Below are 16,635 nucleotides of genomic sequence, written 5' to 3' on the forward strand. Positions count from 1 at the left end.
GTTTGTTCCTGCTGCTACTACTACTATTCCAAAATAACAAATTTAGATCTGATTTCACTTATGTAAACCCACCAGAAGTTGACTGATTTAGTCCATAAATCATGCTAACTTAACTACTTGCCAGCTGATTTTTATTTGTAGGGTAAAAATTGAATAGTATGCTTTAGTTTTTTAGGGTTATATTTTAGTGGGTCCTTTAACCAGTAGGCTTGTTGCTGTCTTTTAAGCCTGTTGCTATTAAATCTTGGTTCCCTTGGCTCACATACCATTGAGTCAGTGACATTTATGATTAAGCAATGAATTGCTGTGGCACATTCATGAAGAATACAAGAGCTGTTGATCTGAATTGACTATTAGTGAGGTAATATAATTAGTGTTGGCCAAGGTAATAGTTTTAGCATATGACTTTTCTTCCTCTTTCAGTCTATTCTTTGTGCAATGGTCTATACAGATCTCATTACAAGAACATATTCCCAAGGGGGTTTCTGCATCATAGTAAACCTTGGAGTTTCTACAAAACAAAGTGTTCTTTGGTGCTTTCGGAAGTGCTACATGTGCTTTCTGCCCCCACCCCCCTTTTGTTGTTAGAATACACATTAAAAGCTCTGAAAAACAGCAGCAAATAACATTGTTTACCTGCCATTTACCAAACTTACTTTAATACACAGGAAAAGGGTACCACCTATTAATAGTGTTTCACAGAACATATTTTTAAGAAACACCACTTCACAAAAAGTCCAAGGGACTATCCAGATTCTTTTCTACTCAATATTTGCAGAGAGGATAGTGTAAAGTGGGCATTCACCTTCAGATACAGTGTAACAAGATTAGGACTTCTGGTCTGAATTATCACATAAGGCATAACTTACCATAATTTTGTTCACCTTTTGTTTTCATACATCCCCTTTTATTTCTATACCATAGGCAAATAAAACCATCTGGTATGTTTCTCTTGGCTTGGGAAAAAAACAGGTTGTTACCTAGATGATTAAAAAATCTTTTTATCATTGAAATTAGAGCACTGGTACTAAGTACATTCATTTATTTGTAGTGATCTGCCACATGAGAGACGTTTGCTTATAACTCAAATCAAGAGTTTATGGGCAGTTGAAACATATTTTTGGTTATATTTCTGAATATACAACAAGATTTTATACGTATATTACAATTGTAGAGGAGAGAACACCTAAATATAAAATAGTACCTTTTACTGTAGCATACAGAATGAGACCTGTCAAGAGTTTCTACAGGGACTTCCCTGGTGGTCCAGTGGTTAGGACTGTGCACTTCCACTGCAGGGGGCTCGGGTTTGATCCCTGGTCGTGGAACTGAAATGTGAAACGAGTACCACATTCCTTTCTTTCATTCTTCATTGCCATACCTAAATGGGTGTGCCAGTTGTTATTAAGCCTCCATTGTGAAATTGAGTGGGCAAAAGAATGCATCTGTGCTCACAATTCCACCAGAGGTAGCTCTGCTTAAGATTTATCACTTTATAAGTAAAATATTTGCATATGCTTACTTCTATTACTTTTTTCATTGCTAGACCTAGGTTAATTTGCACAGTCTATGTAACCTAGAGACTGTACTCAGGTTTATCAATTTTGTGCTTTCTTAAACATTTACTTTACATATCTAGGCAGGTTACACTTAGCAAATAATTAGAGATCCTTTTTTCAGGATTATTATGCGGTCTCAAAAGTAATAAAGCTGAAAAAGTTTTAAGTATGCACTTAAAAATTACTTATGTAATGAATTAAAGAAGAAGATCAAACATGTTTATAGTGGCTCCCATTCATTACATAGATCTAAAATGTATTTCATCAAGGAAGAGACCTTGCGAGAATAAGGTAAAACCAACAGATCTTTTCCATTTGGCTGACTGATTACCTGTTATTTTTTAGGCCTCTTTGCACCTCCACGTGCCTTCAGTGCAATCTGACGAGCTGCTTCACAGTAAACACTCCCACCCACTTGACTCAAATCAGACTTCAGATGTCCTCAGGTATAGCTCTTTTTACCATTAAGAGTTCTCCATAACAACTTTGCAAGAATACAATGTTGATCCTTATGTATTTTTCTCATTTTTGGCGGTAGTTTACAGTTATGCACCCTTGGATTGCTAGATGAATTATATATCATTCAGAGTGAGTGCTTTTCTTTCTAACACGTGTAATCTACTTTTGAGAACAATTTTAATGAAAATCAGTTTTCTTTAGTCTCCTCAAGACTCTCTATTTCATACCTTCCACTTTTTTCTTTAAATTGACTTTGAATCTTAGCTGCCATCATTGGAAATTGCTTCCAGAATTTAAAGTGCAAGTAAATACGTGACTTATATAGTTTACTTGCTTTTCAGGTTTGTTTTGGAACAGTACAATGCACTCTCCTGGCTAACCTGTGACCCTGCAATCCAGGACAGACGCTCATGTCTCCCAATTCATTTTGTGGTGCTGAATCAGTTATATAACTTTATCATGAATATGCTGTGATCTTCATTTGATGGAACTGTGCAAGAAAAGAACAAGGGAAAAAGATATTTCGCTGCAAGATTAAGTTACAATTATCTTCTCAGTGAAAGTCATTTGTGATGGGGTCTAATTCTTATTACTTCAACAAATATTGTTTTGACTTGGGGGTATGGGCGATAACCCTGTTATTTTTCATTGACTATACTGAACTCTTTAGGATGATGACTGATCATACAAAGCGTATTATAACATTTTCGTAGCAAAATTAACCTTTTTTTCCAGTCACAGTATTTGTGAAAAGTAATGAGCCATAGTACCCAGTCATGTTAAATGAATATTAAAAGCATGGAGAAGGAAACATGAGGAACAATGAATTTCAACATATGGCTTCAGAACATCAAGATGTTCTTGTATTGGATTATAGTATCTAGTATTCAAAATGCCTGCATCTCTTATTTATTGTAAGTTTTTAAATGTATAAATTGTCTTATATTTCTTAACCTCTTTTATAAAAATTTTCCTAGAAGGTTTATACTGCCTTCTTGCTTTAAAGCAATTGGTCTAAAATATATGTAATCGTCTTAATTAAAAAGTTGCAGTAGGGTTGCTTTTAGAGTATTATTTTTTTGTAAGGGGGTGGGTGGGACAGTAAATTTGTATTGTCTTGATGTACAGTTTAATGGGGATAGAGGGGGAATAATGTCCATACCATTGTGTGTGGAGGATTTACAGCTAAGCTGTAGTTGCAGAGTACATGTACAGTAATGAAGTTCACTGTGTTTATAAATTGAAAAGGTACCAGGTCTTACAACATTTTATATATCAGTCACACCTTTACAGAATAACATGATGGCAATATACAAGTGATATTGTTAGGTGGTTTAACTTAGAATAAAATGAGAATTCTTCAGTTATATTTTGTACTATGGTTTAGGGCTATGACTAATATTTCAGGCCATTTCCAGTGAAAGAAGCTTAGTTTTACAAGAAAAACATTTGCTACTGAATGCTTAAACTAATTTTGGTGTTTAATGTTACATGCTTACATTTTTTGTTGTTTTAACAGTGGCACATCTAGGCATGGGAATATTATTACTTATGAAAATTATCTTCAGGATCTGCTATAAGGTTGAAATTTAGCCCAGCTCTAGGCATTTTACAAATTATTTTAAGAGCAGTCACTCTTGATTGACTTCTTTTTTTTTTTTTTAATTAAAGATTGGGAATGTGTGTGAGAGTATGCATATGTATGGATGTGTGAGTGCAATCAAACTGTGGTGTAAATAGATCCTCAGTGAATTCTGGTATTCAGACTATTCCACTAGTTAAAGAACCATTTTCTAAACTTAACCTGTTTCCTTTTGCCTTTTTATTTATTTAATTTTCTTGGTTTGGAGATGGCAGTCCCAAACACCAGAGTCTGTACTTTTCTGTAACACAGCTCAGATTAAGGCAGGGCATATGCCAAGGAGGTTCTCACCTCCCTAAAGAAGGGACTTGAATTTTAGGGACTTTAATTCACCCCTTCCTTCAATACAGCTTTCCCTCTTCTTGTTTGCACATGCCAAGATAACTGCTTCTATGCAGACTTTATCCCCTTAAAAAATCCTTTCTACAGTGCTGCTCACAAGAGAGTCCAAGTTAGCCTCCTACCCGTGTCGCTGACTTGAATTCACAGTCGCCAAGTCTACCTGTCTTTCTTGGAAGCAGTCTAGCTAAATTTTGAATTTGTATGTTCACTAATTCTCTACAAGGACAAAATTGATTGTATTTACAAAACTGTAATTTGGTATGTTTTGTTGTTTTTTGGTTGGCTTTTGTTTTTTTTAACTGAAACTTGTTTTGTAAATACTATATGCTTAGCTTAAATATCACTTTCTTATGAACAATATAATTTCTTCAAATTGTGTATATTGAAACATTAGCAAGTCTTGTTTTTCCTATAGAAAAAAACAATTGGTGACAGAGGTTTTTGATCATTTCTTCAAAATTATAATGCAATCCCAATGGTCAGCATATTTTGAAGTTAAAATTTAAAGATCACATCTCTGCATTTGTTCTTAAATTATGCTAACACACTACAGATTATGTTGGCATATTTTGTTCTGTACTTTAAAAAAAAACTTGTCTGAGATTTGAGGGGAAAGATGCTTATTTGGAATTTCTATTAAAACTGTATCCTTTTTTATATATTTTATTAACTCAATAGTGACTCTTACAAATAAAAGCTGTATTCTTAATTGTTTAAATCACTAGCCTATAGTAACCACACCTCAGTTTGAAAACAGATTTTTAAAAAATTATTCCCTGATAGTTTCTTTTATATGGAGCCATAAGGAAGGAACCCATTATAACCCTTTTTATCTGGGAATCAGGGAATAGTTCCCAAATATACAGGATTTACTGATAAGATTTTTTTCTGCCCTTCATATATAAATTCACACTCAAATAGAAAATTATTAAATAGCCATTAGAAAAGGTCAGGAGATTTGGTTCAGGAAAAAAAAATAAATCAAGCCTTTCATGCAGGATGATGGATCTGACTACTAATGTACTGTCACAGACAAGTATGGGTAGTTTTGTTTTGTTTAAATAGGTAAGCAAAGTAATACACTTTATACCAGTTGATCACCAACACCTTGACTTCTTTGTTACAGTGCTAATGTCTGTTTTTTGTGCAGTTATCCATTACAAAGCAGGGTGGGAGTTGAATATTTTGGCATTTTAAAAGATTAGTTATATAATGTCTGCTTCCAGCCAGTGAGAAACATCTAGCCATACCTTTCTTATGCAAGCCATTCAGTTATCAGGACTGTGAATTAACACTGTATGAATAAATTTCTGTACACCTTATTGTTTGGCCAGAAGGCCACCAAGTGTACTTATATGTAATCCTTAAATTTTAAAGTAGCTGTAATTTTTAAATCTTTCTAACTTTTCTTAAACCACTAAAATTAAGCTCTTACTACTTAGTCAACTATCCTCAGCTGTATTCGTACTCAATTGTCAGTATGGCACAGATTACTGTATTAAAATATTCTCCTTTCGTCTTCATATTTACCTTCTGAGGTAATTTTTTAACTTAATGTGTTACTACAAAGATTTTCAGATCTTTAATCAAGCACTATGTTAATACTGTAATATCAAAGTACTATGTTGCATTATTTAAAATGTTCAAATTGAATACATTAAAAGGAAGTTTTTAAATGCTGTTGCATCATATAATTTGCTATTCATCCACTATGGCATCGCATATCAGTCTGTTAATACATTTAATGTTGCATGAGTGATGTTTTGGTCTGGGTTTCCTCTTAAGAGTTTAGTTTGTCTAAATTAAGGAAAAATGTTTTTGACATACATTTTTTTTTGTTTGTTTCCCCCCACCCCTCAAAAAAATCTGCTAGAAATCTTGACCTTTCGATTTTTCTTGGTGTTTTAATGGGCCCAGAACTGTGTTTAAATTTTTATATATATGTTTTCTTTTTTGTGGAGTATTAATTTAAAAACTGGATTTGGGACCTAAAATACTCCTCAGGTTGATGTATTCATGAAGTTTTAAAATAGCTTTAGTTTAAAAAGTAAACTGGATTTGTGGACCTTAAAGTTACTGAGTTTAAACTACAAATTGTAATGTCATTACTGGACATGTCCGCATCAACTCTCTCAAAATAGCTTGGTCACTTTATGAAGGGGCGTTTTAAAGTTGTTTAGCAGTGAGATTTAATATGGTCCAGTTGCTTTTTTTTTTTTTCTTTAACGCAACAAAAAAAGAAGGAACAAACACTATTGCTGCCGAATGCCATAACACTGAGTTGTACAAATTGTGATTGAGGAAATGAAAAGGTTTATACTTTTTAAAAAAAACAAAAACAAAAAAAAAAACTTCAAATGGAATAAATTATTCATGAAGCCTTCATTGTGGTGTCTCATTCTGTTGAAAATATTTGTCTTAAATTTGTGTAAAAAGTAGTATTTTTATGTCACTTATAAATGAAAAGGGGCAACCTAAAAACTGACTAGTGGAGTTTCAATTTCTTCGTCTGAAGTATTTTATTTTTTTAAAGATTTTAATCATACCTCGGTGTATAATATACAGGAAAATTGTATATGTACCTACACATTAATTCATTTTAGGCTGATCGGTTTGATATCAGTTTTCTAGTCTAAACAAGTTACCTTCAAATATTTAAAGCTTAATTGTGTCCTATTTTTTAAATCACACAGATGTTTTTGAAACATAAGAAAAGTGGGTTTTGTGTTTTTTTTTTTTGGCTGTGCCGCACAGCTTGGGGGATCTTAGTTCCTGGACCAGGGATTGAACCTGGGCTTTTGGCAGTGGAAGCACAGAGTCCTAACCACTGGACTGCCAGGGAACTCCCAGAAAAGTGTTGTTCACATATGAACAACCCACTGAAAATAGCTCTGCGCATTTTTTATAAGCTGCTGTTTAAAATATTTTTGTCCAAACTTAAGCTGAGTAAGGACAGATCCCAGAATTGCTGTGGTCATTTTAAAATCGTTTCTGACAGCGGAAGTAAAAAGAAAGAATCCTGTATGTTGTTGGAACTTTTATTTTAAATTTTTTTGTCTTATGGTTTATATTACCTCTGATTTTTTTTCTAACTTTTAAAACAGTTTAACTTTATGTATAACTAAAATAACTGCAGGGACTTCCATGGTGGTCCAGTGGTTAAGACTCCATGCTCCCAATGCAGGGGACCCGGGTTCGATCCCTGGTCAGGGAACTAGATCCTGCATGCTGCAACTAAAAAAAATAGATCCCATGTACAGCAACTAAGACCCAGTGCAGCCAAATAAATAAATAAATAATTTAAAATAAATAAAAAGACCTGCAAATCAAGCTTTTGTGGGGGAGGGGTGCTCACTTGTTGCCCAACTACATACACCCTTTCTTTACTGTTTGTATTTTTAAGTATTGAAAACCAGTCTCTGAAAAATCCTATTTTGAGTGGCTTAGTGATATTTTTTCTTCAATATTTGTTAAGAATTCAAGCTGCTTAGAGACAGACATGTTCCCTACCTTAGGCAAATATACTTTTTACGTTGTGACCCACTGTGGTACATCATGGCAAAATCTAAGACTTGAAAGCTCAAGATGGTAGTGAATCCCTGGGAATCTTTTCTTGCAGAACTTCTGCCAAGTTCTCCATATGAGTTAAGAACTACAGATTGAGAGGTAAAATCATGGAATATGGTGAACATTTTGAAATGTTCCACAAGGAATATATTGCACACGCAAGTGACCTTGGCCTCTTGATATTTGTAGCACATTATTTAAAAGTACAGGCATATCTCATTTTACCGCACTTCGCTTTATTGTACTTGGCAGATAATGGGTTTTTTACAAATTGAAGGTTTGTGGCACCCTGCGTTAAGTCTATCAGTGCCATTTTTCTAGCAACATTTTCTCACTTTGTGTCTTGGTGTCACATTTTGGTAATTCTCACAATATTTTTAACTTTATTATTATATTTCTTATGATGATCAATGATCTTTGATGTTACTGGTACTATAGGCTTAGATGATAGCATTTTTTAGCAATAATGTATTTTTAAATTAAGGTATGTACGTTGCTTTTTTAGACATAATACTGTTGCATACTTAACAGACTACAGTATAATGTAAACATAACTTTTACATGCACTGGGAAACCAAAAATTTCATGTGACTTGCTTCATTATATTTGCTTTACTGCAGTGGCCTGAAACCAAACCCACAATGTTTCCGAGGTGTACCTGTATGTATTTGCTAATGAACTTGATGAGGTGACTTGAAATAATACCAGCTTATTACTAAAGGTACAAATATACATTTACCACAATTCTAAAATCAAAATTACAACATGTTCTAACAATTTTTTTTCTGTTTAATGATTTTATTATCAAAATATGCCAGAGACAAAATTGTTACTACAGAATTATTAAATATTTGGAGCTATAGGGTCATTGTAGGTTTTTAAGAAGTCTGGAGGCAGAACATCTACTTCAGGATAAAGTTAGAAATGCTGTTTGAGCTCTATTCAAGCTATTTGTAGTAAATAACCTTTGAAATGTTAGTTTCTAGGGAAACGGGCATTTAATGGAAACCGTTCTCTCTCAGGCATGTTAAATGAAATGTTCAGGCTTTGCTTAACAAGATATTCAGGGTGTATTGCTCTATTAACAACTGGTTCAGATAAGTCAGTTCCCCATGCCCCCAAGAACATATAGTTAAGAGTATAAAAGTCCAAAGGGCACACTGGGTTATTTGAAGGGTTCACATAAGCAAAAACAAAAGAGAAAGGAAGAGAGTCTGGTTTCGGCTCATGGTAAAAGATAAATTTAACTGTTGTGAAAGTATTCCTGAATCATCTATACTGATACTAAGTCTACAGTTTCCAATATCTTCCTGTGTATACGCTAGAAAACATCAATCCTGGACTGAAAACTAAAGAGCCCTCATTCTCAGGGTCCTATAGCTGTAACCAGAAATTCTGTTTAATATTGTTTGAGGTGTTTTTTTTCTTTCAGAGCGACCCACCAGCACTGTTTCAGGAATGACCTTTTGTGAAGGTAAAAGGTTGATGTTTTAAAAACTTCCTTACTTTGCCACTCCCTACTACAGAGAAAAAAAAATCTAAGTGATACATTTCAACAGTCCCCAAACCATGTAGTGTGTTATAGGCTTGCATTCAGAATGCCTGAGTTTGTCTTGATTCTGCTTTTGTTGTTTCTTGAGTAAATCTACTTTTAACTAAAATCAACAATCTTCCTCCACAAAAACCACCCGGTCCTTAATAGTGTTCCTTGTCACTGTGAATGGCACTACCATCCATTCAGTTGTGCCAGCCACAAACTCTTCCTTGTAACCAGTCATCAAAAACTGTTGGTCTTCTGTATTTACTATCATATATGTCCATTTCTGTCTCTATTGGCCTGACCTTAGTCTAAATTAGCACTATGCAATGCTATAAAGGTGATTAGGGTAGAAGAACCTTATCTGGGTGGACCACTGCAACATCCTCCTAACTTCGTCTCTCTACTTTCAGTATGTTCTTTACTTGGTAGCTTAAAAACCCTTTATGGCTGCTTCTTGCTCTAAAGATAGATACCAAAAGTCTTAGATGATTTGTCCTCTGCCTACTTCTCCACAAGCCCCAGAATGGGCCTTTCTCTCCTGTGTTCTCCTAGCCTCCTAGGCATTTGAGTTCTTTGAAAGTCCCACGGTTATTCTTCCCTTAAGGCCTCCCCCTACTTACCACGTATACCCTTGCCTCAGATCAGGGCCCCTTGTTATATACTCTTATTGTTATATATTCTGATTGTAACACTATATGGGGACTTCGTAGTGTTTTTTGTAGTTTATAATTGATTGCCTCTGCTACCAAATGACTCCACGAGGGCAGAAATTTGGTCTATTTTGCATACGGTTCCAACGCAACACTTAGCCTGTAGTAAGGCACTAACATTTTTCATACAGACTTCTTGTAACATACCAGAAATCACACAACTTACCTTTAGTGTGAGTTTTGCAAATAATTTAAATGAAGTTGTAACATTTTAATTACTTGGAACTTTTTTCACATTAGTAGAAGTAGTTTGGCGTCACTGGGTTAGGATTCCTGTACTCCTAGTTTTGCCACCTTCTTGCTTGTGACTTCAGGCAAATCATTGAACCACTTCGAAGTCTCAATTTGCTCATTTGTACATGAACTCAACCGTAACCATATCTTCCTAACCAGCTTCGTGAACCTCCAAGGAAACTGCAAAAAACACTTTGAAATTTTTAAAATACAAAAGTGAGGGATGATTAATATAATACCTATGTTCTCTAGAAGAGTCAAATCCAGAATAAACTAAGGCTTGCAAGAGAAAAAAGATGCTTAATGGCAACAACAAATATGTTTCTAGCAAGAGCTAGGATGGAAAAGATACAAAGGGTAAAGTATTTAGTACTCAAGCTTTATCTCCCTTCTGTCCCAAGCCACCCCCACTAAAAAGATATCAGCTTGAAGGGTCTTCAGACTCTAAAATAACATGATGGAGTTAAAATCTGAGACAGTTAACGGATTTAAAGGAGTCTCAAGTCTCCACACCCAAAAGAATTACATCCTGGGTGCTGAAAAAACTTGCAGATATGAATTCAGAAACACTGTAAAAATGAAGCGTTCTGAAAGAGTGGAAATTACAACTTGCCCAGTTTTTAAAGTTTAAAAAACTTACGTCCTAGGAACTACTAACAAATTTACTTGACTCTAGGAACAAGATCCTCAGAAGCCAGGATAAAGCACTATGCGTTCAATAAAGGAGTTGATTATCTACCCTAGTAATGAGATACAAACCTTTGACCTTAAGCCCTCAGTCTACTGAGAAACATTTGTATAAACAGTTTGATAAGCCCTCTAAAGTGGTATGAATGACAATGCAGTGCATATACAAGAGGGAATAGCTGAAATCAAGCTCTTATTTTCACAGCATTGATAACCTGATCACGGAAATCCACATTCAGCAGGTTATTTAAGGTTTCATAATTCATGCTTGAATTAATTTAAAAAACCAATAGTAAGTGCCATACTGTGTGCCAAGGACAAAGAAATAAATATGAATCCTGCCCTCAAAGTACTTACCTTCTGGTGAGAGGGACAGACTAAAAATTCTAACAATTACAGGGTAATATATGAAGTACTACGATGGAAAGAAGCAAAGGGTGGCTTGGGAGCACTGAAGAAGGGTACTTAAGTCTAATGAATAGATAGGTGATTTGTCAGGAAAGGATTTCTTACAAGGGAACACTAGAAGTGAGACTTAAAGGATACTTGGGGGTTACTACATAAAGAAAATAAAAGGGATTCCACACAGGAAGAACAGTAGGGGAGAAGACCCATGAATAACATGAAGGATTTGGGAAACAAGCAGTTCAAACTGACTAAAATGGAGGCACCATGGTGGGACATGGCAGAAGTCTAGGCTAGAGAGGAGTCGGACCACAAAAAAACTGTCTTTTGAGTGCCACCTTAAAGAAAGTGAACTTTATCCCTTAGCAGGGAAGTGTTTTAGTAGTTGGGATGATTCATAATTGGTTGAACAATTATACCCAAAAAGGCTTGATTGGTGGAGCTATGTCAACTTGGAGGGATGTCTCTAATGTTATGCTACAGAACCTTGGCTGGACCCAATTGTACTCAACAATTTACCTATAAAATTAATGTACGGCTTCCCTGGTGGCGCAGTGGTTGAGAGTCCGCCTGCCGATGCAGGGGACACGGGTTCGTGCCCGGGTCCAGGAAGATCCCACATGCCGCGGAGCAGCTAGGCCCGTGAGCCATGGCCGCTGAGCCTGCCCGTCCAGAGCCTGTTCTCCGCAACGGGAGAGGCCACAACAGTGAGAGGCCCGAGTACCACAAAAAAAAAAAAAAATTAATGTAGATATGATATGTTTAGCCAAAGCAGATAGCCAGTATAAAAGAAGAGTCCAAAGGTTCTTGACAGGCAGAAACAATTGAAGAAATTTTGTAAAATAGACACACTGTTGAGGATAATTATAAAAAGAGTTCCATGTTGAGAAAACTGGAGCTAGATATCTCCTGAGATCCCTTTACTTTTGAAATGCCGTGATTCTATTTCCAAAGAACATTGGTGCTCCTTTAAATACCTAAGTCTTCTAATTTGTTGAAGCTCATTTACTGGGCAATAATTTACATAAAAGCACCTAGAGTACCTGAAACACAGTAGATAGCTATTTTTTTCTCTTCTTTTGTTTCTCTTTTTCTTTCTTCCCTTAGTCTGACTGAAAAATAGTTAAAGTAGGAAAGAATAAATCAAAGTAAGCCAGTCATGGTTGAGAGTCCGCCTGCCGATGCAGGGGACACGGGTTTGTGCCCGGTCCGGGAAGATCCCACATGCTGCAGAGTGGCTGGGCCCGTGAGCCATGGCCGCTGAGCCTGCGCGTCCGGAGCCTGTGCTCCGCAAAGTAAGCCAGTCAGAGGTGAATGTTCACTTCATTCAGGACTCAAAGTATAGGAACTATATAACATGTTTCATCAAATCTAAGACACCAGTAATTGCAAAACATTTTATGTACCACTAAGAAAAAAAATGCTGTCAAGTACAGCTTAACACCTAGTAATTGTAAGATGTCCCAGTTTCAGAGATGTTAAAATGTGAAAAAAAGTCATCATAGAATTGATGAAACATATCTTTTCATGAGGAGAAAAGGTAATGAGCCTCAGTACCACATTGGTCTTAAAAAGGGATTATTTCCTCAAACATTTAATAACAAAAAGGTATGCCATAATTATATAAGATACTCTTGATAATCCTTTGATAAGATACTCCTTTGATAATCAAAGGCTAATTTCTAGCATTATTTACCATTCTAGAAGTTCCCGAATCTGCCTTAAGTAAACATCTGATCTGCCAAGTCTTTAAAAATTGGTTTTAGTATAGTTAGGGAGTAGGCCTCAGAGGAAGCCGATCTAAAACTCAAAAGCTCATGAATAAATCTTTTTTCACTAGGATTTCTGAGTTCTATAGAATGATTACAAAAATGATTTCACTGGCAAACATTACAATGTAGATTTGAAAGACTTTTGTTGACTAAGTGGATATGAGGGGGAGAGGTTGGAGTCTAGGATGATTTCCAGGTTTCTAGCTTGAGCAACTCTGGGTGTTAGAGATATTCACTGAGATAAAAATTGGAAGAGAAAGGTACTTGGAGGAAGATAAGTATCAATACTCATCACCATTACACTCTAGATATCTCATTCAGGTAGGATATGATTTGCTATTCTCTACAGATCAAGATGGATGTACATGTTGTATCTCCATTAGTGATTACAGGATCATAAACAGAATTGGAAGAGATCTTAAAAATCACTTAGTTCGGGGCTTCCCTGGTGGCACAGTGGTTGAGTCCACCTGCCGATGCAGGGGACACGGGTTCGTGCCCCGGTCCGGGAGGATCCCACATGCTGCGGAGCGGCTGGGCCCGTGAGCCATAGCCGCTCGGCCTGCGCGTCCGGAGCCTGTGCTCCGCGTCGGGAGAGGCCACTGCAGTGAGAGGCCCGCGTACTGCAAAAAAAAAAAAAAAAAATCACTTAGTTCATATCCACCTCCTCCTCTCATTCATCCCCCAAACCAGTGTTTGAATTCCCTTCACTCTTGTGAAATGATCATCCAGGGAGAATGAAATTGCTTAACCTCTCACTCTCGATTCCCACAACTGTAAAATGGAAATAATATTACCTACCTCAGAGAATTAAATCAGCTAACAGATACAAAGCACTAGTACCTAGCAAGTGTTCAGTAAGTAGGTCCTTAATAGATTATCAGCCTAAAAAGTGACAATGTTGTACAGTTTGTAACCCATTGTGAAATTGATTGTGAAATCAATTTTAGTGTGCAGTGACCAGCAATTTAAAGAAGTGAAATAGAATACATGACATGTAATATGTGTATTATGTCATAAAACGTTTGTTTCCATGTAAATGTGGATATACATGTGTATCTGTGCTCTGGGTCACAATGTGAAATGTATTACTGTGGGCCAGGTGGAAAAAAGTTTGAGAAACACTAACACACATTAGTTCTTTTCTTCCTTTGCTGATTTTTCGTGTTGAAAGCAGACCTTATATTTAGAGAGATTATCCCTTTGTCAAAGCTTTAGAAACTATTTTTTTTTTTTTTTTTTTTTTTTTTTTTTGCGGTATGCGGGCCTCTCACTGTTGTGGCCTCTCCCGTTGCAGAGCACAGGCTCCGAATGCGCAGGCTCAGCGACCATGGCTCACAGGCCCAGCCGCTCCACGGCATGTGGGATCTTCCCGGACCGGGGCACGAACCTGTGTCCCCTGCATCGGCAGGCGGACTCCCAACCACTGCGCCACCAGGGAAGCCCTAGAAACTATTAAGTATGAAGTACTGTATCTCTGTAAAATATTTTTGTTTCGGCTCCCCACATAATATCTGATGAATAGAAGGTGTTAAATACACACTGGTTGAATCAGGAACCAGAAATAATATGAAAATATATAGAGACTAGAGGTTCTCAATCTACTGGGTGATCAAAACTCCTTTGAGAAGTTGTTGCAAGTTTTGGACCCTCTTTCCAGAACTGTCAAACACTCACAATTTTGCACGGATTCTAGAGAATTCCTTAAACTCCATCCATCGTCCTCTAAGGATCTATGATTCCTGAGAACCCGAAATGAAGATGTTTAATTTTAATTGATGACTGTGTGTTGAGGTCGAGAGCAGAAGAAGGCTTGGGATTAGATTGCTTTTTAAATTCTCCAACAAATCCTAGGATTACAAAACTGGTGCTGAAAGGGCACCACAGTTCTATAGGCAGAGATGGAAAGAAATGTGTACAGTCTGGTTCTATTAGTGTTCTGGTCAAAGAATAGTGGGGGCAACTTTAGCTTTTTTTTTTTTTTTTGGCTGCCTTGGGTCTTCGTTGCTTCTTGCGGGCTTTCTCTAGTTGCGGTGAGTGGGGTCTATTCTTCGTTGCGGTGCGCCGGCTTCTCATTGCGGTGGCTTCTCTTGTTGCGGAGCACGGGCTCTAGGGGCGGGGGCTTCGGTTGTTGTGGCTCTCGGGCTCCAGAGCTCAGGCTCAGTAGTTGTGGCGCACGGGGCTTAGTCGCTCCGCGGCATGTGGGATCTTCCCATACCAGGGCTCGAACCCGTGTCCTACTGTATTGGCAGGCGGATTCTTAACGACTGCGCCACCAGGGAAGTCCCAACTTTAACATTTCTTTTACACACGTTGTCATTTGAATGCCACGGTAGTCCTGTGATGATGAAACTGCAGTTCGGAGGGCCTTAATGATTTATCTAAAAGGATTCAGCTGGTATGCTCTAGAAAAGAGACCGCAAACAGCACGATCCTACAACTCCCAGGGGCAAGTTGGGTAGAGCACACAGAGAAGGCGGAAGGGGGTGGAGCCGCCCATGCGTGCCGTTGCATCATCGCCGACGTCTCCGGTTTTCCTTTCGCAGCAACCCTTCTTTTCAGTCCAGTACGGTGGCCGACGGGAGCCAGACGCTGGGGATGAATGAAGGTGCTGTGTGCAGGTTGAAACAGTCTCCTCCGCTTTCCCCTCCCTTAAGTCCGGGCTGTGCCTTTGTGCGGTGTGCTCATCGAGCCCGCATCGCACCGCTGGCCCGATTGGTCCCGGCGACTGGGTTTTTGCTGCCCAGGTCGACTCAGGGCACAGCCAGGGCTGGGGAATCCGGATTATCGCCTAGGCCCAACTTCGGACAGCGCTCTAGATTTCTACCGCGTCCCGCCTCTAGTGCCGCCTCTAGGGCGCCGAATCCCCGTGGGGTCCCGGGAGGTTGGAGGGTAGATTTTAAGGTATGAAGCTTTCACTTCTCAGACGTCAGAGCGTTTCGGGGTCCATGTCCGCAACCTGCCCGACTTTTCTCAGCCAGAGGGATTGGTTGGTTCTCGTTACGCCCGGGGCCAGACCTATGAGCACACATGTCTTGGCGCCTCGGCTCTATCAGCCCGCCCCTCTGTTAAAAGGCCAGCTCCTTTTGCTTAAAAGCAAAACGTTTCTGCCCAGCCCTCTGTTACCCACGTTTCTGCTAGTCTGTGGGTCTCAAAGGGGATGGCTTTGGCGACCTGCTACTTGCTTTTTCTGTTTCTGATTGCTCTTGAAGACAGAGAAGTGCCCAAGTGGGACTCAGCTTTCTCCCACAGCTAATTGCACCTACACAGCTGGTTTTTTTGTTTGTTACTAGTAACACAGGGGATATAGGATAGTGTTAAGGTCTCCAGGGCGTTGAATCTGTCTTAACTTCTGGCTAGTGAGACGATTTACCAGTGCTTCCACCGACTCGTGGAGGGTGGGAAAGAGAAGCTTAACGGTTCTTCACATATGTTGGGTAGGCGTGTGAAAATAAAGAGGTACAAAAGATGAGCGTCCTTAACTATGCTGTTCTTTTACTTGCCTTGTGGCACTCATAGGACTGGTACAGTGGAGAAATTACTGGACTGGGATTTAGTAGATGAGGGTTCAGCCTTGGATTTTGCCACTGACTAGTAATACTCCTCTGGGCCTGTTACGTAATCTCTCTGGGTTTCGTATTCCTTCTTTGCAAAATGGGAGTATTAGAACAGAAGGTCCCTAAGTCTGAAAGAGACATTAATATACTCTGTTTTCTTT

The 16,635-nt window shown here is 38.0% G+C and overlaps 2 protein-coding genes across 9 annotated transcripts in view; both read left to right on the forward strand.

Moving 5' to 3' along the window:
• Positions 1–6,387, forward strand: part of MED13 (mediator complex subunit 13) — a 95,682-nt gene extending 89,295 nt beyond the window's left edge. The window contains exons 29-30 of the mRNA XM_032615774.1: positions 1,905–2,005; positions 2,360–6,387. Of these exons, the coding sequence (XP_032471665.1) occupies positions 1,905–2,005; positions 2,360–2,492 (234 nt within the window). The 3' untranslated portion in view covers positions 2,493–6,387. The remainder of the gene's footprint in view (positions 1–1,904; positions 2,006–2,359) is intronic.
• Positions 6,388–15,436: 9,049 nt separating this feature from the next.
• Positions 15,437–16,635, forward strand: part of INTS2 (integrator complex subunit 2) — a 52,648-nt gene continuing 51,449 nt past the window's right edge. For 2 of the 8 annotated variants that reach the window (XM_032616689.1, XM_032616695.1), the window contains exon 1: positions 15,484–15,525. In XM_032616689.1, coding sequence (XP_032472580.1) covers positions 15,516–15,525 — 10 coding nt within the window. In that variant the 5' untranslated portion in view covers positions 15,484–15,515. Of the gene's footprint in view, positions 15,822–16,635 lie in introns of all 8 variants that reach the window. The other 6 variants (XM_032616690.1, XM_032616688.1, XM_032616691.1 and 3 more) reach the window with 6 other exon arrangements.

The sequence above is a fragment of the Phocoena sinus genome, chromosome 20, assembly GCF_008692025.1.
Source record: "Phocoena sinus isolate mPhoSin1 chromosome 20, mPhoSin1.pri, whole genome shotgun sequence".
Classification (NCBI taxonomy): Eukaryota; Metazoa; Chordata; class Mammalia; order Artiodactyla; family Phocoenidae; genus Phocoena; species Phocoena sinus.